The sequence below is a fragment of the Plecotus auritus genome (assembly GCF_963455305.1).
Source record: "Plecotus auritus genome assembly, chromosome: 12".
Taxonomy (NCBI): domain Eukaryota; kingdom Metazoa; phylum Chordata; class Mammalia; order Chiroptera; family Vespertilionidae; genus Plecotus; species Plecotus auritus.
In genome coordinates, this window is record NC_137778.1 from 36,425,048 (window position 1) to 36,445,115 (window position 20,068).

A 20,068-nucleotide genomic window follows, 5' to 3' on the forward strand; every position below is an offset into this window, starting at 1 on the left:
CTAAGCATTTGAGGGGGTGCATTCTATGATGTGTATTGTACAGGATGTCAAAAATAGGAAGATAATTAGAAAACAGTTTTTAAGGAGCTAGCTGTTCCAGAGGTTGGTGAAGATTTTGCAAAAGCACAGCAGTGTTGTAAGTTTTGAGGGAAGGTTGTAAAGTCACTAGGGAGATGAGGGGAGAAAGAGTGTCCTGGGTAGAGGAAATATTTTGGGGAATACTTTGCGTTGATTGAATTGACTGGATTATGGGAAGGTGAAGCTTGAGCTCTATCCCATAAGGAGTTTAAGTATGATAGCATTAGATTATTGGAAGTGGTGGAGAGGGTAGACTTCTGGAGAGTGGGGATGCTCTAAACTAGAGGCAGTTATACGAGAGTTAATAGGAAAGATGAGGGTCCAATACAAAAAGGCCAGGAGTGGTAAGGTGGAGAAATAAGTGTGGGAAAAGAATTATACTTAGTTTGGCATTTGGAATTTGAAGTATCTGTCGGTATTTCTGGGTGAAGATTGAATATGCAGTTACGCCTAGAAGTGAGAGGAGCTAGTAACGGGCAGGAAATATAGCTGTTGATTTCCAAGGCATAAGCAGTTAAGGAAAGTGTAGTTAGGAAAGCCCAGGGATGATTATTTTTATTTGGGGATGGGGAAGATGGGAAATACAAGTACAGAAGGAAGTTAAAAATGGGAAGTTGGAAAAAGTGCTAGGAATGCACTTTGCAACAGCTAAAGTCCCAAGAGCATGTGCAGAATCATTAACCTTGAGCCTTACCTTTTGTAAGACTAGAAGGCATTAGATTGAGGTGTAGGTTTGGATATTACAAAGTTTAGTCTGAATACCTCAATTTAATCTCAAGAAGGAAACCAGAGGATAGAGCTTGAGTTTGAGGGGGGAGCCAATGAAAGGGCTTTACTTAACCTTTCTCAAGTTCTTACATGTGCCAAGCATTGCATGAAATAGCTGTTAATCCTCAGAACAGCTTCGCCTGATAACAAACCTGTAAACCGAGGTTTGTTCTCATACAGTAACCTTACTAATGTTTTCAATAGCAGCTATTTAAATCCCAATCTGAGTCTAAAGCCTTTTCACTTCAGTAAGTTGCAAAGGCAAGTAGGAATTTTTTTCTGTGTCTTTGTTAGTCTGGTTTTTGAAGTAAAAAGCACAATTGGGTTACAATTTCTTCATGAAGAATTAAGAGAAGTAATTGCTTGGTCTGCAGCTCTTAAAAAGCAACTACATCAACAAATACGATTGCATCTTACACAGTCTGCCATCTTTAAAACGAAATCAAATGTACATTGCTACTGCTCAAAGATGGGGACAATATAGCAGCATGTGATGTTATCTAACTGGTTTCAATGAAAGTGAATCATTTTTTAAAGCATAGCAAATTTCTCCTATAATTGCATTTACTCATCTTTCTTTTTATGGCTGTTTAATCAGAAAAAAAATAGATGAAATAGTTACTAAAGTCAATCATTGCAAACGGGCCATCTCTTATTCATCTCTCTATCTCCAATACCTTTGCTTGTAGCACATAATGCCTATTCAAATGTGCATTTAATGAATGACCTTTCTAAAACAAGCATTCCCTGTCTTTGGTTGCATGTAGTTTGTGGCTTTATTTCTTTTGTTGTAATGGAAAAGCAGAACATCATGTACCAGTTGTTATTTTAACAGTCTAAGAGAAAAATGATCATATATATGTTCCTCATTTAGAAGGCTAGGGATTTTGAGCAAAAGTTTTTTTGCATATGAAGCCGTGTGAAAAGAATCAGGTGTCATAAACCTTACATTTGCTCTTAGTGATAGAATTCTTGAGGCCTCAGAAAACTAGTTTATTGTTTGTTCCTTTAGACTCACCTAACCAAACCATTGCATTTTTCACCCCTCTTTGTGATACCCCCATCCCCACCCAATTATTCCCTTCTAGTACTGGTGCTGTAAGTGCTCGAAACATTATGCTGTTGAAAAAGAAACAAGCCCGCTGTCAGGGAGTAGTTTGTGCCATGAAGGTAAGTATCATCAGTTTGAGAAACTTGAGTTTTTTCTTTGACTATTTTAAGTCTTATACTTCATACTTAATAAGGCTTTTGTTTTTCCTCTTTGTCTTCTCCTTGAAAATATTTTCCTGTTAACCTTAATAATCTCTTAAAATTCTTTGGTTACTAATTCATTATGTTCTTTAAAATGGGCCATTTAATTGATAGTATTGGACTTTACCAAATATATTGTTTCAAAGCAGTATAATTTTATGAAAAGGTTTATTGATTGTTAATTGTAATCATAAATACACACACACTTACCGGTATATAATGTTTGTTACTTTTTGTTTGGCTTCAGGAGGCGTTTGGCTTTATTGAAAGAGGTGATGTTGTAAAAGAGATATTCTTTCACTATAGTGAATTTAAGGGTGACTTAGAAGCCTTACAGCCTGGAGATGACGTGGAATTCACAATCAAGGACAGAAATGTAAGATAGTTAACTAATTTTATTTGACTTTGTAAGATCAGTAATGAATTACATTTTTAGGAAACATTTAAAATGACATGCCCCTCCCACCCCCTTTTGATTTAGGGTAAAGAAGTTGCAACAGATGTCAGACTATTGCCTCAAGGAACAGTCATTTTTGAAGATATCAGCTTTGAACATTTTGAAGGAACTGTAACCAAAGTTATCCCAAAAGTTACTAGTAAAAACCAGGTAAATGGTCTTTTTCTGGAGTCTTTTTGCCTCATCAGTAACAGAATTTTTATTCCATTTGATTAATGTAAGTGGTAGTAGAGCAATGAAATATTTCTTGATAAGTATAATTAAACTAAATGAGAAGCTATTGATTGATTTACCCATGAGTACAGTTTTTAATTTCGTTTTTTTGTTAACTGAGCCATAAGGAAAAAGGAACAAAAGCAATGCTTGTTAAAATGGAAAACGACAATTTGGTTGCACATTTGTTTCCACCACTATGTCACCCACTGCCAGTTTGTTTTGTTTGTTTCCTGGGGGAAAAGAGATGAGACCGGGGAGTGGGCGGGGGGTTGGCCATAGTGCTAAGAAAATGTAAAACATAAAAAACGAAAACAGTTTTCCTTAAAACTTCTGTGTCAGGACCTTTATTGTAGTATTGTGATTTCATGGTTTTATGTTACCATAGAACACAAAGCTTTCAAAGTGGACTTACGTTGTCGACCCCTTTTTCCCCTTTGGGGAGCTATTATAAATAACACGGGTTTGCTGTGTTCTTCTTGTTTGACTTAGAACTAGGAATGATGGGGAATTGCCAGCTAAAAATAGTTTTTCCTTCTCATCAGAATGACCCATTGCCAGGACGCATTAAAGTTAACTTTGTGATTCCTAAAGAACTTCCCTTTGGAGACAAAGATACAAAATCCAAGGTGACCCTGTTGGAAGGCGACCATGTTAGGTTTAATATTTCAACAGATCGACGTGACAAATTAGAACGAGCAACCAACATAGAAGTTCTATCAAATACATTTCAGTTTACTAATGAAGCCAGAGAAATGGTAAGTGTTGGCTGTTATAAGTATCCGGTATAAAGGTGGAGTGGTGTTATATTCAAGTTTGTAATACTATATTAAAAATTATTTAAGTTAATGACCGTATTGGCTGTTACCTTCTTAAGGTAATTAATAACACAGTGCGAGTCAGTCTAGGTTTGACATCTAGCTCTGCTACTTAACCTTGTAAAGATGTGGGAAAGTTTTAGAATGGAAATTTGGACAGGATGATTTTCAAGGTCTTTTGAGAGTCAGTGATTATCTGGCCCTTAAATATGAAGACTGAGAAGATTTGAGAAAGCAGATTTTCCCAAACTGTTTTTGTAAGATGTTTAGTAAACACTAGATTAAAAATAAAGAAGTTTGTTTCTTTTGTTTTTACATCTGGACTTTGTGAATTCTTTTAGTGGGTATATGTTTAGGAGTGACATATACCAGAATTATTTTTTTCTAGCTCAGTTTTCATGAATTAACTTGCCCTAATGTAATTTACATTTAGTTCTGTTTCGGGTCATAACATCTACAGTATATCTCTAACTAAAAATCTGGAGATTTAGGATGGATCTGGAGAGCATTTATACTAAGTGAAATAAGCCAGGCAATGAAAGAAAAATACCACATGATCTCACTCATTTATGGAAAATAAAGAACATTATAACCTGATGAACAAAAAGAGATATAGAGGCAGTGAAGCATCGAACAGACTGTCAAATTACAGCGGGATGGCTGGGGAGCGTTGGGGAGGGAGGGAAAGAGATCAACCAAAAGACTTGTATGCATGTGTATAAGCACAACCAATGGACACAAGACACTGGGGGTGGGGTGGGGTGGGATGAGGGCATGAGAACAGGGGGTAGGGGAGGCTGGGGGAAGGACAATGGGGGGAAAAAAGGAGATATATGTACTACTATATGTAATACTTTAAACAATAAAAAAATTAAAAAATATGGAGATTTAAATGCATGAATTAAAAAAAACATTTCTCAGGCAGGATCTGTTTTTGCTTTATGGCATGAGATTCATTGTTGAGTAGCTTGGCTACCATTAGGATTTAGCAAGGATTAAATGTCAATAATTGTGCTTCAGTGAACATTTGAGGACCTGCCATGTGCCCTCTACTCTGGATATAATGCCCTCATAGAGCTGATAATTTAGTGAGGAAAGGATTTTCTTTATCTTAGTCTTCAGACCTAAACCTTAAGTCCTTCCTGTGCCTAAGCTCACATAAAATTTTTGAGGTATAGATCAGAGAGTTACCTTTAGTTGACTGTTGAAGTATTTGAAGTATCGGCCTATAGATTTTTTTACGTCTCTGGAAATCATATTGTCATTAAGTTTGGACCTTGTTTGTAATTTTGTCTGCCACGTATTAGCTGTGTGCTTTGGACAAATTGTTTAACCTCTCTCAGCCTTGACTACCGTTTCTTGCAAAAACATAATAATACTACTACGTTCACAGAATTGAGAATTAAATGGAGTACATTGTGTTGCATATATTTACATTGAAATCCAACTTTTTCTAGTGCATGTTGGCCAAGGAGTGTAGCATCTGGTGGGTCTCAGTTGCTTAGAAATTGGTTTACTTCACTGAAAGCAGTGAGTTTGTATTTAAATGGAAAAAATTACTGTACGCTCTCCTTCCCAGGACACCCACACCTTTTTCTTTCCCCTCACCTTCCCTCGCAGGTGTACATGTCCTAAACTCTAAGGGACCCCACGAGATTTTCCATCAGGGGACAGTGGACAGTGGCAGCTTGTCCCGAGCTAACCCCCTGAAGCTGTCTCCAAGGCCCCCCTTTCTCTGACTTCTCAGCCAAGCAGCCCTGCTTAGGCTCTCTCCTGTTGCTGCTTCTATACTTTGCCCTTCCTTGTTTCACTGTCCCCAGCTTTAATAAACATATTCTTAAAATGAAAAAAGATGGCCGAAACCGGTTTGGCTCAGTGGATAGAGCGTCGGCCTGCGTACTGAAAGGTCCCGGGTTCGATTCCGGTCAAGAGCATGTACCTTGGTTGCGGGCACATCTCCAGTGGGAGGCGTGCAGGAGGCAGCTGATAGATGTTTCTCGCTCATCGATGTTTCTAGCTCTCTATCCCTCTCCCTTCCTCTCTGTGAAATATCAATAAAATATATTTTAAAAAAAAAATGAAAAAAGATGAAAGGAAAAATTACAATGTGGATACAGAATTTGGGTCAGAGAATTCCTAATTTAACTTGATTGTGTTTGCATGCTTAAATGTTGTTTTGAAAAGCTTCACAGCCAGTGAAACTATTATTTGTGTTTCAGGGTGTAATTGCTGCCATGAGAGATGGTTTTGGTTTCATCAAGTGTGTGGATCGTGATGCTCGTATGTTCTTCCACTATAGTGAAATTCTGGATGGGAACCAGCTCCATATTGCAGATGAAGTAGAGTTTACTGTGGTTCCTGTGAGTAGTTTTTGAGAAAAGTAAGAGTGGTTTTGTTTTTTATGCTTCCTTTTCCAGTTTAAGTTATTTTTGTTTATTACTTGTAGGATATGCTTTCTGCCCAAAGAAATCATGCTATTAGGATTAAAAAACTTCCCAAGGGCACGGTTTCATTCCATTCCCATTCAGATCATCGTTTTCTGGGCACTGTAGAAAAAGAAGCCACTTTTTCCAATCCTAAAACCACTAGCCCAAATAAAGGCAAGGAAAAGGTAAGTCTTACATCATCGATAATTTTTGTAGCTCTTTATTCCTTTTCTGCTTAAAGGCAAACACTATCCACACAATAATGGGGTGTTATCTTTTAGAATTCCCTGTTATATTAACTAAACTGGAGCAAGGTTTTTTAATCTCAGCTTTATGGACAGTTGGGGCTAGATAATTCTTTGTGGGCGTGGGGCTGTTCTGTGCATCGTGGAATGTTTAGCAGCAGCCCTAACCTCTACTCACTAGAGGCCAGTATCTCCCCGCCCCCACCCGTGTGACAGTCAAAAGTGGTTCTAGATATTGCCAAATGTCCTAAAATGACCCCTGCTAGAATGACAGTACATTCTTCCAAGCAGATTTTAAACTTTCAAATTTAGGTAGATGCACTTCACACATTTGAGCTTCATTTATTGAAAAGTCCACTGAATCTGCTGTCAAGTAAATACAATTGAGGCTTTTATAGAAAAAATTCATACAGAATATAAAATGTTTCTGTAAAAGGTCAATTTCACTCTGGTGAAATTCTAAACTAGCAGAATCTGGGGTGTTTTCACTATAGCATTGACATTTAATAGGTGGAAATAAATGAGGAAAGGACAAGCATTACAATAGAGATACAGGGGAGAAATATTCAGGATTTCTTTAGAAAGCACCAAGTAGTTTGACAGGAAGATGGGTACTTTTTCGGGGTGAGTCGGAGAAATAAGGATGAAAAGATCAGGATACAGATAGATTAAAAAGGTGTGAATTGCTACTCTTAAGGAATTTAGACCATGTTCTGTACTCAGAAACTTAAGTTTTCTGTTGGAAAGTGATACCGGGTGTGCAGTTCAGGAAGATACTGGCAGTATAAACCCTAGATGGGGGTGGAGAAAGACAAAAGATGGAAGAGGCTGGGTAGGAAATTATTTAATAGTTTAGGTAGTTCTTGAACTAGAGACAGAGCATGGTTGCAGACAAAAGAAGGTATATTAGAGCAGGGATCATATCTCTAGTTAATAGACTTGGTATATACTGTCTTGTCAGATGTTGACTGGATATTGAGGTTAATGGGTAGAGAGAGAGAAAAAATGAATGCTGATATTGTGACATTGGATAACTGGCAAAAGAGTCCATGCCATTGGAGTCAGACCTGAATTCCCTGAATGACATGACATCACTCTTCACTTAACCAGAGTCAGATCCTTAGCATCACTTCTGGTATTTGACAGTGATTTAAGTGTTACTTTGAAAACATTGGCATGTCATAGCTTAATCAACTTATTTGACTATCAAATACTCTGAACTGCAAATTCTCATGCGTTGGCAAATATATTGATTAACATTATATACAAAACACTGTGAGTACTTGGGGATATTCAAAAAGTCTTCCTGTCCTACAGAATTTCCACCTGGTTGAAAATACATGCTCAGTTTGATTTCTGATTAGCTATGAATAGTATGGAATGGGCATGTAATAAATTTTCAATAAAGTTTCCCTCAACAGCAAAAATTAGCTTCTTAAGACTAAAGGACCCGTCAGAGAAACCAAGATGGCGGCATAGGTAAACACCTAAACTGCTGCCTCACACAACAATTTCAAAACTAAAACTAAAAGACAAAACGGACATCATCCAGAACCACAGGAAGGCTGGCTAAGTGGAAATTTTACAACTAGAAGGAAAGAGAAAAGCACACCGAGACTCAGAGGAGCTGCGGGAGACAGCTGAGGCGCACGTGCGGAGAGGACTGGCAACTGAGTGCGTGGCTGGCTTTTTCAAGCGGGAGGGAGACAAAAGCTCCTGACTGCGCTGAACTCCAGTTCCGGGCGAGACTCTGGGGACCCAGACTCATTCAGGGAGAAACTGGACTGTCTGGCAGCAGGCGGAACTCGAGGGCGGCTTTCTCTCAGAGGTGCTTGCAGCGATTACCACGGGACACTGAGACACAGAGGCCTATTAGGGCAGAGCTGACGGGAAACCAATGCTGTCTGCTCCGCCCTGAGACTCCGCCCCATCCAAGCTGAGCACAGAGGCTTTTGCAAGTCTTGTTTCATAAGGGTGTCTCTAGCACAGAAGTTCTCCCAGCATAGACACAGCTGATGCTCACAGCCAGTTGGCCTGGAGGTCAATTCCTCCCAGTGATACCAACAACAATCAAGGCTTAACTACAACAAGACTGTGCACACAGCCCACAAAGGGGTGCACCAAGAGTGTCCACCTCAGGTAACTGGGGAGGCTGAGCCACTGGGCCCTATAGGACACCTAGCACACAAAGCCACTCTATCAACTCAGGGAAGCAGCCAAAATGCAGAGGCAAAGAAAAAGATCACAAATGAAAGAAATGGAGGAAAGCCAATGACTGGATATAGAGTTCAAAACCACGGTTATAAGGTTTTTCAAGAATTTTCTAGAAAAGGCCAATAAATTTAGCGAGACTCTCAAGGATATGAAAAAGGACCAACTAGAAATTAAGCATACACTGACTGAAATAAAAAATATTATACAGAGATCTAACAGCAGACTAGAGGATCGCAAGAATCGAATCAAAGATTTGAAATACAAAGAAGCAAAAAACACTCAATCGGAAAAGCAAAAAGAAAAAAGAATCCAAAAATATGAAGATAGTGTAAGGAGCCTCTGGGACAACTTCAAGCGTACCAACATCAGAATTACGGGGGTGCCAGAAGAAGAGAGAGAGCAAGATACTGAAAACCTATTTGAAGAAATAATGACTGAAAACTTCCCCCACCTGGTGAAAGAAATAGACTTACAAGTTCAGGAAGCGCAGAGAACCCCAAACAAAAGGAATCCAAAGAGGACCACACCAAGACACATTATAATTAAAATGCCAAGAGCAAAAGACAAAGAATATTAAAAGCAGCAAGAGAAAAAGTTAGTTACCTACAAGGGAGCACCCATACGACTGTCAGCTGATTTCTCAACAGACAACTATGCAGGCCAGACATGAGTGGCAAGAAATATTCAAAGTGATGAAAAGCAAGAACCTACAACCAAGATTACTCTACCCAGCAAAGCTATCATTCAGAATTGAAGGGGAGATAAAGAGCTTCACAGATAAGTAAAAGCTAAAGGAGTTCATTACCACCAAACCATTATAGGAAATGCTGAAAGGTATTCTTTAAGAAGAGGAAGAAGAAAAAGGTGAAGATAAAAATTATGAACAACAAATAGATATTAACAAGTGAATCTAAAAATCAAGTGAATAAAAAAATCTGATGAACAGAATAAACTGGTGAATATAATAGAATCGGGCATAGAAAGGGAGTGGACTGACAATTCTCGGGGGGGAAAGGGGTATAGGGGGTTGCGGGAAGAGACTGGACAAAAATCATACACCTATGGATGAGGACAGTGGGGGGTTGCAGTAAGGGCAGAGGGTGGGGTGGGAACCAGGTGGAGGGGAGCTATGGGGGAAAAAAGGAACAATTGTAATCTGAACAATAAAGATTTATTAAATTAAAAAAAAAAAAGACTAAAGGACCCATTTACATCAAATTGAATCAATTCTGGATTAAAGCAAGACTGCCTTTTATTCATCTGAAAAATCTATTGTTAGAATCCTGGATTAGGACATTTTTACAGCTGTGCCAATTCATTGGCTCAAGGGTATATAAGAACTATAACTGTTTTTATATTGCTTTTTTGTTCTTCATTCTTTTCATTTTATTCTATCTTCTTCTTTAGGAGGCTGAGGATGGTATTATTGCTTATGATGATTGTGGGGTGAAATTGACTATTGCTTTTCAAGCCAAGGATGTGGACGGATCTACTTCTCCTCAAATAGGGGATAAGGTAAGATAATCCTGCTTATTTTAGAGAGGGAGCATTGAGGGCTGTCATTTTAATTATTAATTCTGTAAAATAGTTGTTATAGTAGGAATTTCACAAATAGTTGGTGCTATTAATAAAATTTTATGTGCTTACAAGTTTACTATATGAACCTCTTCCTATTTAAGAGCAGTTTATTCAGTTAGAACAGGGTCTAGCAAGCTCTTAAGCTCTTTACGGAGCCAATATTTAAACATTAGATAAGATATGCCTAAATCAGTTAGCTTAGATAAAATTAATATTGGTAAGAAAGTTAAAACAGCCACTGAAACATTATCAAAGTGAATTCACACCAATGATTTTATATTGCTTTCATTTTTCTCTTAGTATGTCTGGTTTTCTGATAGCCCTCTTTCAGAGAAATTAAGAATTTATTTACAAAGGATATTTGGAGTGGAAAGCATAGTCTTAAGTTAAGAGCTTGGTGTGGAAATGACATGGTATTAACGAGCATCCTTATTTTTCACAGGTTGAGTTTAGTATTAGTGACAAACAGAGGCCTGGACAGCAGATTGCAACCTGTGTGCGACTTTTAGGTCGAAATTCTAACTCCAAGAGGCTCTTGGGTTATGTGGCAACTCTGAAGGATAATTTTGGATTTATTGAAACAGCCAATCATGATAAGGAAATATTTTTCCATTACAGGTAAGAAATGCCTTTTTAGGAATTTCCAGCTTACTATTCATTCTTTGATTTTAGCGTAAAAAACATTTAGTATTGGGCAGTTACATATTTTTTAATTGCAATTTTTTTATTAGTGAAAAGTTAATCATCTCCTTTTGTAGAGAGAACATGTGGCCAAAAGATGTAGAAAGGTTTGTACGTGTTTTGAACATTGGATAGGAGACTCTGGTTCAGTGAAAGAATACTTTTCTATATGTTGCTACCAGAGAGTTGTACATATGATTTTGATGTTATAAGATTGAATAGTGGTTAAGAGTATGGGCTCTTAGCCAAAACTGGTTTGGCTCAGTGGATAGAGCGTCAGCCTGCGGACTGAAAGGTCCCAGGTTCGATTCCGGTCAAGGGCACGTAACTTGGTTGCGGGCACATCCCCAATAGGAGGTGTGCAAGAGACAGCTGATCGATGTTTCTCTCTCATCGATGTTTCTAACTCTCTATCCCTCTTCCTTCCTCTCTGTAAAAAATCAATAAAATATATATTTTTTTAAAAAAAGAGTATGGGCTCTTAGAACCACTTACTATCTATGAAATTTACCTCCTGGTATCTAAGTTTCATTGTCTTGAAGCTGGAGGTAATAGTACCTTCTCACAGGTTATGAGGATTAAATGAGTCATTTCATATAATGTGCTTAAAGCAGTATAGCTAGGCACACCGTGAATGTTGTCATACAAGAAAGAAAGGCTGCTTGTTACTGTTGCTTATGATTATTGCTTACTCAAATGTCATTTCCTTTTCCCCCCTCAGTGAGTTCTCTGGTGATGTCGATAGCCTGGAACTGGGGGACATGGTCGAGTACAGCTTGTCCAAAGGCAAAGGCAACAAAGTCAGTGCAGAAAAAGTCAACAAAACACACTCGGGTAATTTATTCAGTCTATGTTTTGGTTGAGAGAGGAGGGATAATAGGCTGGGAGAGGGAGCAAAAAATTCAATTTTTCTAGATCAGTGGTTCTCCAGGTGTGATCCCCAGATCCAGCAGTATCCCCTGGCCACTTTTGAGAAATACAGGTTCTCTGACCCCACCCCAACCTTCTGAAACCCTGGAGATGGGCAGTCTGCTTTAATAATTCCTTCAGGGTGATTCTCAGGTACACGGAAGTTTGAGAACCACTGTTCTAGACATTTTAGATTATTTTCTTTATTTTCAATTCAATATCTCTTTTAAACATAACCCCAAGATATAAATCTTCCCAGGGTTGAGGAGAGGGGCTTTCCTCTAGAAGACCGTTTTGGAGGATGAGTCAATGTGAAAAATAATGGAAACTTAGGAAAACCATTGCTATTTAGCATCTCTAATTTTTTAAAGGCCTGCAGTTAACTTTTGGCTTTTATCTAAACTCCCCAAATAATACTTTCTCTTGTTTAGACCTAGAAAAATGACAGCCAAGGATGTTCATTTCCGTTCGATAAATATTAAGTGCATGCTATGTTTTGGGTACGGGGGGAGGAGGAGAGAGCAGTGAATAAATCAGCAACTCCTGATCTATAAATATATTTATATTCCCTATTACAAGCAAACGGAGATAAGTAAAATACTGTATGTAGTATGTTTAGAAAGATAGTAATACATATTGTTAGTATAAAATAAATCAGGAATGTATGTGTATTGGGGTTGCCATTTTAGAGACCAGGGAAGGCCTCACAAAAAAAGTGACATTTGGTCACCTGGAAAAGGTAAGAGAGCAAGACATGTTTTAAATATGTATGTTTTTTAGTTCCTTAAACAAATCAACTTTATTTTAATAGTAGTTTAGAAATAAATACCTGGCACCAACCAATTTTATTTTTTTTTTTATCTTAGAGAAAGGGGAGGTGGGGAGAGAGAAAAGTCAATGTGAAAAAGAAAAATCAATTGGTTGCCTCCCACCTGCACCCCAACCAGGGATCAAACGAGAAACCTGGATATGTGCCCTGACTGGGATGGAGCTCGCCACCTTTTGGTGAGATGCTCCAACCAACTGAACCACCTGGCTAGGGCAACCAATCTTCTGTTAACATTTGTTCTGAAGATTTTTGCTCTCTTTCCTGTGAGCTAGAGTATAAATAAAATTGTAGAATGAGGTATACACGCTTCTGTTTTGTAGTGAATGGTATTACTGAAGAAGCAGATCCTACCATCTACTCTGGTAAAGTCATTCGCCCCTTAAGAAGTGTTGATCCAACACAGACTGAGTACCAAGGAATGATTGAGATCATGGAGGAAGGTAAGAGCATCTCTATCAGATTGCAGTTTGCCTTACCTTGGAAGATTTAAAAATATGATGGTTTGGGTTGCAGTTGTTTCCAAATTCCTTAAAAACTGAACTAAGGAAAGTGACTTTCCTCCCCACGCTTGGCTTTTATTTTCATATCCCCGGATATGAGATCAGCCTGGGTTTACGTAGTAAACAAATGACTACTGTGTGAGCATACCACTGATGGATATGCAACTAAATGAATTATATTGAAATAGACTGAGAACAGAATCTCACACTTAAAAAAATGCATTTATTGTCTGTGATAAGCAAATATTCACAATTGACTTGATTTAGTACAACTTTATAGTTTTTATTATTCACTGGTTATTTACATCAGTATTAACACATTTTTCTAATTAACCATTCAATAACATAAAAATGTTTGCTTCCTGTGAAAGTTCACAATATCGATTCCTTAATATTTAGGGTTCCATGAGAATTATACCAACTACTTGTCTCTAAGCCCCAAGGCTTCCTATATTTTCCACTTTCTGCTTTTTTCTCCCCATCTTTAGTAGCTCCCCGAATTCTGATGCCACACCTCACCACTAACAGTTACCACCCAAGAAGATCCACTTTGTGTATAAAATAAGTTTGCAATAGAAATGATAGTAGGGAACAGTGGATAATTAGTTTAGCAAAATTACCAAAATAATTGAGTTGATGAGAGGGTTTGAAATTCCAACCAAAGATGATAGCCTGGCTCACAAACAGGAAATGTTATGTTGTCCATGAGTCAGAGAGAACATAGACTGGGGAAGAGTAGGTCATCTGAGAGAAAGAAATGAAGCTTCATAACATGTTCCTTTACCTCATGAGGTTCTTAGGAATTTGTGTTTTACATAGAACCAGTGCCCCACGGCACACACCTCCAAATATGAGTTCATTTTATAGCAAACCAGTCTTTTAAACTAATGCCATGGTGACACCATACCCCGAAATGGGCCTTAGGGACATGGGCAACTAACTGGTGAGATAATATCAAATCACCCTTCTTCCTCTCTAAATGCCCCTTTTACTTCCTTTTGCATTCCCAACCCCTCAATACACTTACTCTTCAACACTGGCTATAGGATATAGTCCAAAGCAAGGGTTTTGTAGAAAACTTTTCTGAAATCTCTAAGCCTAGAGTTTTCTGAAACTAGACAGGTCACATTTTCCCACTTGATGGTGAGAACAGTTCTTTTCTTATTTAGGAATACATCTGTAACTAGATGTAAGACAAGACCATGAGCTTTGGAGTCAGGGAGACCTAGATCTGAACACCATCTCTTCCACTTCTAGCTGTATAACTTTGGACAAATTACTTAAATCTTCCCTAGCTCAGTTACTTCATCTTTAGATGAGGATAATATCCTCAACTTCAGAATAAGATTAAATATGAGTCCATATAAGTTTTTAATATTTGGTAGTTACTGTTAATACCACTATATCAGACCAACTGTCTCTAAATCTTCTGCATGACTTGATATTGGAAGTATCTCCTCAAGGTTTTCGACTGTAAAATCAAGAGAATGGTTAAATGGAATTGCAGTTCTGAAGCTTCCACTTCCACCTGCATTTTTTTCTCCTTTTCTCCACCTTTCTTGATTCAGTAGATTCACCTTTCAGGTGAATTGATAAGCAGCTGAACTCTTTGGCCTGGTTTTTATCCATGACCTTCAGCCAACTTTTTACTCTAGGGCAGACCTCAGCAAATATAGTGGTTTGTTTGTTTGTTTGTTTGTTTGAAATATATTTTTTACTGATTTCAGAGAGGAAGAGAGAAGGATAGATAAAAACATTGATGAGAGAGAATCATTGATCAGCTGCCTCCTGCACGCCCCCTACTGGGGATCAAGCCCGCAACCCAGGCATGTGCCCTTGACTGGAATCAAACCCGGGACCTCCAGTCCTCAGGCCGACGCTCTATTCACTGAACCAAACCACCTGGGGCTGTGGTTTGTTTGTTTTTTTTTGAAGTTTTTTTTTTTTAAAAAAACAGCTGACCACTCGTTTACATATAAGGTGGACAAAAGTTAGATTTACGGTCATGAATATGTGAAACACAGTTTTTGTATTATTTTCTATACAAACAACTGTAAAACTACCTCTGCCCATCCTTGTATTGTCTTTGGTAGCTTTCTGACTACAACAGCAAAGTTGAGTAGTTGTGACTTATAGAATGACCTATAAGCCTAAAATATTTACCATCTAGCTCTTTTATTCTTTAATCGTTACCCGAGGATAGAGAGAAACCAATGTCAGAGAGAAACATCTATTGTGCCCAGACTGGGGTTGAACCTGCAACCTATGTCTGTGCTGCCCTGACCAGGAATTGAACCCGGTCAGGGCAGCACAGACATAGGTTGCACAGGACAGCACTCTAGAAAAAGTGTGCTGAGCCCTGATTTAGGAAAAAGGTGCCTGTTGACTTGAGGGTGTCAAAATCAGAACAAAGAAAGGAGGTAGAATGGCAAAGAAATTTATTTACATTGTCTTTGCATATACCTGGCTTATTGTTAATTATGTAGTTGAGTATGGGTCAGAAATATTTTGGTTGGCTCATGCGTGACCTTGAGGAGAAGATAATACAGGGCTGTGGTCGGCAAACCTCGGCTCGCGAGCCACATGCGGCTCTTTGCCCCCTTGAGTGTGGCTCTTCCACAAAATACCACGGCCTGGGCGAGTCTCTTTTGAAGAAGTGGCGTTGGAAGAAGTTTAAGTTTAAAAAATTTGGCTCTCAAAAGAAATTTCAATCGTTGTCCTGTTGATATTTGGCTCTGTTGACTAATGAGTTTGCCGAACACTGATCCAGGGGATCATATCAGCAACCCATAGTGTTTAAAAAGCTCAGATATTTAGGTGATGAGATTGTAAGTGATAGTATTATTTTTAGTTTCATAAATGTCATTTAAAACTGTTCACTAGCTATTAAGGTAATGAGCTACAGGTTCTTGTTTGTTTTCATTGTAGTATTTAGGATTGCATTGAAGCTTTTAAAGTAGAATATATCAGGGGCAAAAAAAATATTTTTCGGAACGTTTATAAATTTATTAGGATCATCAGCAGAGGGCTGTTGTGAAATATTAGCTTTTAGTCTTTGTACCTTTTTCTCCCTACAGGGGATATGAAAGGTGAGGTCTATCCATTTGGCATAGTTGGAATGGCCAACAAAGGGGATTGCCTGCAGAAAGGGGAGAGTGTCAAATTCCAATTATGTGTCCTGGGCCAAAATGCACAGACTATGGCTTACAACATCACACCTCTGCGTAGGGCCACTGTGGAGTGTGTGAAAGATCAGGTAAGTGGCAGTATTTCTGGATCTGAAATTGATCCCGTTATGAGTTGGTAACCAAATAGTAACCAAACCTTGAAATTTTTTAAGCCAAGGGAGATTCCATCAACATTCATCTGGTTTTTAATTCTACTTTACCCTTTTTTCAATGATTTGAGCTAACCTATATAAACATGAAGAAAACTACATGAATAGGGGGAAAATGGTGATATTAGAAAAAAAAGGTATTGATAACTAACATTACATGATGGGGAAAATAAACTTAGAGTGAGATTTTCAGAATAGAAAGATTTAAAGGTCAGAGATTCTTTTGTAAGCCATACAAGGAAAGAAACCATGTGTTGAAGTGTTCATAAAATAAGCTTTAGGGCAAACAAATTTATTCCTGGCACTGAGATCTCAAGAAAATCCCTCCGAGTCCAGGACATTTTTAAATATCAGTATTGTAAATAAAGTACTTTGTATGGCTGTTTTTTATAATACCATAACCATGCTTAATTTTGGAAGAGATCAAAACAATGCATATGTTTATATACAGCTTACTAAAGATTTTACATTATTCAAAAATTTAGCTCATATAATATATGAAGGCACAGGGCAGCCTTTCTACTTGTTTTAGCCAGGCTATAATAGTCATGGCGGTGATTTCAAATATGTATTTCTGCCCTGGCAAGTTTTGCTGACTTATAATGCTGTTATGTTCTAGCACAGGCAGCTGAACTGGAGCATCAGTATTGATACCATGTTTTGTAAACCCCTTCTTGTTAGGGTCACACATTGTGCTTCATTCAAAGTGAGGCGCTCTACCCCTGTTATACGTATTTTTGTTTTTAAATTTCAGTTTGGCTTCATTAACTATGAAGTAGGAGATAGCAAGAAGCTCTTTTTCCATGTGAAAGAAGTTCAGGATGGCATTGAGCTACAGGCTGGAGATGAGGTGGAATTCTCAGTGATTCTTAATCAGCGCACTGGCAAGTGCAGCGCTTGTAATGTTTGGCGAGTCTGGTGAGTTTTTGTTGTTGGATTAACAATCTCCCTGGACAACTTGCAATCTCTGCATTATCACATTTCTTCACTTTTCTATCTCCTTTTCTTAATTCTCTACTTTCACTTTGTTATTTCTTGGTACTTTGTGTCTTTTACCTCTAGTCTTCATTGTGTAAACTTTTTAGTTTCATAAATAGTGGAATATTAATTAGGCACTTGCTATATAATAGATCTTAATACAAAATGATGATGTATGCCCTATCCGGTTTGGCTCAGTGGATAGAGCATCGGCCTGCGGACTGAAGGATCCCAGGTTCGATTCCAGTCAAGGGCATGTACCTTGGTTGCGGGCACATCCCCAATAGGAGGTGTGCAGGAGGCAGCTGATGGATGTTTCTAACTCTCTATTTCTCTCCCTTCCTCTGTAAAAAATCAATAAAATATATTAGGAAATAAAAATAAAATGATGATGTAGTCCTTGTTCTTAAAGGATTCTGCTTAGCTTTTTTTTGTGTGGGTTTTTTTCTTTGTTTTTCCATTAAGCCATTTCTGGGTTATATAGTGCTTAAAAGTCTAATTTTATAGATTAGCAGCTCTGGCTCTGTGTTTTTTTGTTTTTGTGTGTGAGTTATTTTTAATAACATTGTTACCATTCTAGAAACTGGGAGTCTCTGGAAATATTTCTTTATATATAACTCTTCTAAGGTTTTTCACATCCACTACCTTGTTTTATGTGTCTGTGAAACTGGTCTTTCTGGATGCAGACCAGTCTAGGGATGACCGTCACCCAAATGATTCTTCCAGCTCCTATGCAGGAATAAACCTTGAGTTGGGAATAAAAACATAAACAAACTTGTCTGTCCTGTCTTGCTAGCTAGCTAGCTAAGTGAGGCAAGAGTCCCCCTCATTAAAACTGAGTCACTTGGGTAGTTAGGTGGAAAATACACTCCTCTGTAAGTACTTGTTTCTTCCCACCACGCGTTGCTGCTTCTCACTTCTTGACTTGATTACAGCGAGGGCCCCAAGGCTGTTGCAGCTCCACGACCTGATAGGTTGGTCAATCGCTTGAAGAACATCACTCTGGATGATGCCAGTGCTCCTCGCCTAATGGTTCTTCGTCAGCCAAGGGGACCAGATAACTCAATGGTATGAGGAGGGTATACAAGGTTTTGGGCGAGGGAAGGTTGTGATGTGACAGACCAGTATAATACTTGAGGTCCTATTTTAGCATATCTCAGAGCGCTTACGGAGCATTAGTATTGCTTATAACTAGTTAGGACTCCTTCCGTACATGTTGGTTCAGTCCCCAACATAATGGTTGCTTACCAGTAAGAAGCACATTTCTTTGTTTTCCTGATACTTTGAACATAGTTGTAGGTAATAGATCAGGAGGGCTTACTATGTAACATTTCCTCTGGGGAAAAAACTGGCAGTGGTTAAGGTGATTAAAAATAATGCTTTTGAAGTTCACTTTGGAGTTGTGAATGTGCTGTGATTGTCATACCCTCAGGTCATTAACTGCAATTTTATTTTTTCACAGGGATTTGGTGTAGAAAGAAAGATCCGTCAGGCTGGTGTCATTGACTAACCACATCCACAAAGCACATCATTAATCCACGATGATCAAGTTGGGGGGATTCTGGTGAAGGGTTCTGAATATCTCCCTCTTCATCCCTCCCCAAAATCTGGAATACTTATTCTATTGAGCTATTACACCAGTTTTAACACCTTCCTCGTGTTATGTTTAAAAAAAATAAATAAATTTAAGAAAACCATTTTAAAATTATGCACAGTTGCAGCCTGGAAAACTTAAGGTGGCGCCTTGTAGTATCAATTTTAGGAGCTTTATTTGGTGCATTTAACGCAACTGGTAATTGCAAAATCCACTTCGCCCTTGTAAGTGAAAAATATAGACTGTTACCTTGTTGGCTGTATGAAATTCTGCACTTGATATTTAGCATATATTCTACCTTCATTAATTCTGGCAAGATATCCTGCCTTAGCACTCAGTTGCATTCTTTTCCTTTTCTTTCCTGTTCATTATGCTTTAATTCTGAGGACCATATGAGGGTAGACTATATTAAAAAAATTTAAAAATTTGTATAGGCAAACCATTTTCTTAAGTTGATGGCCAAATGTTCAAATGTTATTTTTCATATCATTTATAATCTTGTCACAGTCCACTTAAACGAATTTTGGGTAGATTTCAATGAAAATTATCTTCCAAAGTAGTTTTGTTTTTCCCCTGGGATGGGGTGGGGGGTAAATTTACCACAATTAGTATGTATGGTGCAGAATTTCATGCAAATGAGGTGTGCCAGCAGTGTGATAATTTAAACGTATTTAAACGACGAATGCACAAACTTGCTGCTGCTTAGATCACTGCAGCTTCTAGGACCCAGTTTCTTTTACTGATTTAAAACAAAACAAACAAAAAAATAAAAAAATTGTGCCTGAAATGAATCTTGTTTTTTTTATAAGTAGCCGCCTGGTTCCTGTGTCCTGTAACATGCAGGCACTTGACCCTTGGTGTAGCTTCTATTTAACTTTTTATCACGGGAACGGATTGGTCTGATTTCTTGGCCCTCATCTTGAATTGGCCACGTGCAGGGTCCCTGGCCAGTGGACTGAAAGCTTTGCCTAAGTCTTAGACTCTAAGATGACAAGGGTCAGCTCAGGGGATGTGGGGGAGGGCGCTTTTATCTTCCCCGTTGTCATTTGAGGTTTTGATCTTCTCTGGGTAAAGAGGCCATTTATCTTTGTAAACACAAAACATTTTTGCTTTCTCCAGTTTTCTGTTAATGGCGAAAGAATGGAAGCGAATAAAGTTTTACTGATTTTTGAGACACCAGCACCTAGCGCTT

At 38.3% G+C, this 20,068-nt stretch overlaps 1 protein-coding gene across 7 annotated transcripts in view; it reads left to right on the forward strand.

Annotated features, from left to right (window-relative positions):
- Positions 1-20,055, forward strand: part of CSDE1 (cold shock domain containing E1) — a 36,189-nt gene extending 16,134 nt beyond the window's left edge. For all 7 annotated transcript variants that reach the window (XM_080647339.1, XM_080647340.1, XM_080647342.1 and 4 more), the window contains 14 exons: positions 1,935-2,016; positions 2,345-2,473; positions 2,579-2,704; positions 3,313-3,525; positions 5,805-5,945; positions 6,032-6,196; positions 9,878-9,985; positions 10,491-10,666; positions 11,451-11,563; positions 12,788-12,907; positions 16,045-16,223; positions 17,059-17,222; positions 18,218-18,350; positions 18,745-20,055. In XM_080647339.1, coding sequence (XP_080503465.1) covers positions 1,935-2,016; positions 2,345-2,473; positions 2,579-2,704; positions 3,313-3,525; positions 5,805-5,945; positions 6,032-6,196; positions 9,878-9,985; positions 10,491-10,666; positions 11,451-11,563; positions 12,788-12,907; positions 16,045-16,223; positions 17,059-17,222; positions 18,218-18,350; positions 18,745-18,792 — 1,897 coding nt within the window. In that variant the 3' untranslated portion in view covers positions 18,793-20,055. The remainder of the gene's footprint in view (positions 1-1,934; positions 2,017-2,344; positions 2,474-2,578; positions 2,705-3,312; positions 3,526-5,804; positions 5,946-6,031; positions 6,197-9,877; positions 9,986-10,490; positions 10,667-11,450; positions 11,564-12,787; positions 12,908-16,044; positions 16,224-17,058; positions 17,223-18,217; positions 18,351-18,744) is intronic.
- Positions 20,056-20,068: the final 13 nt, after the last annotated feature.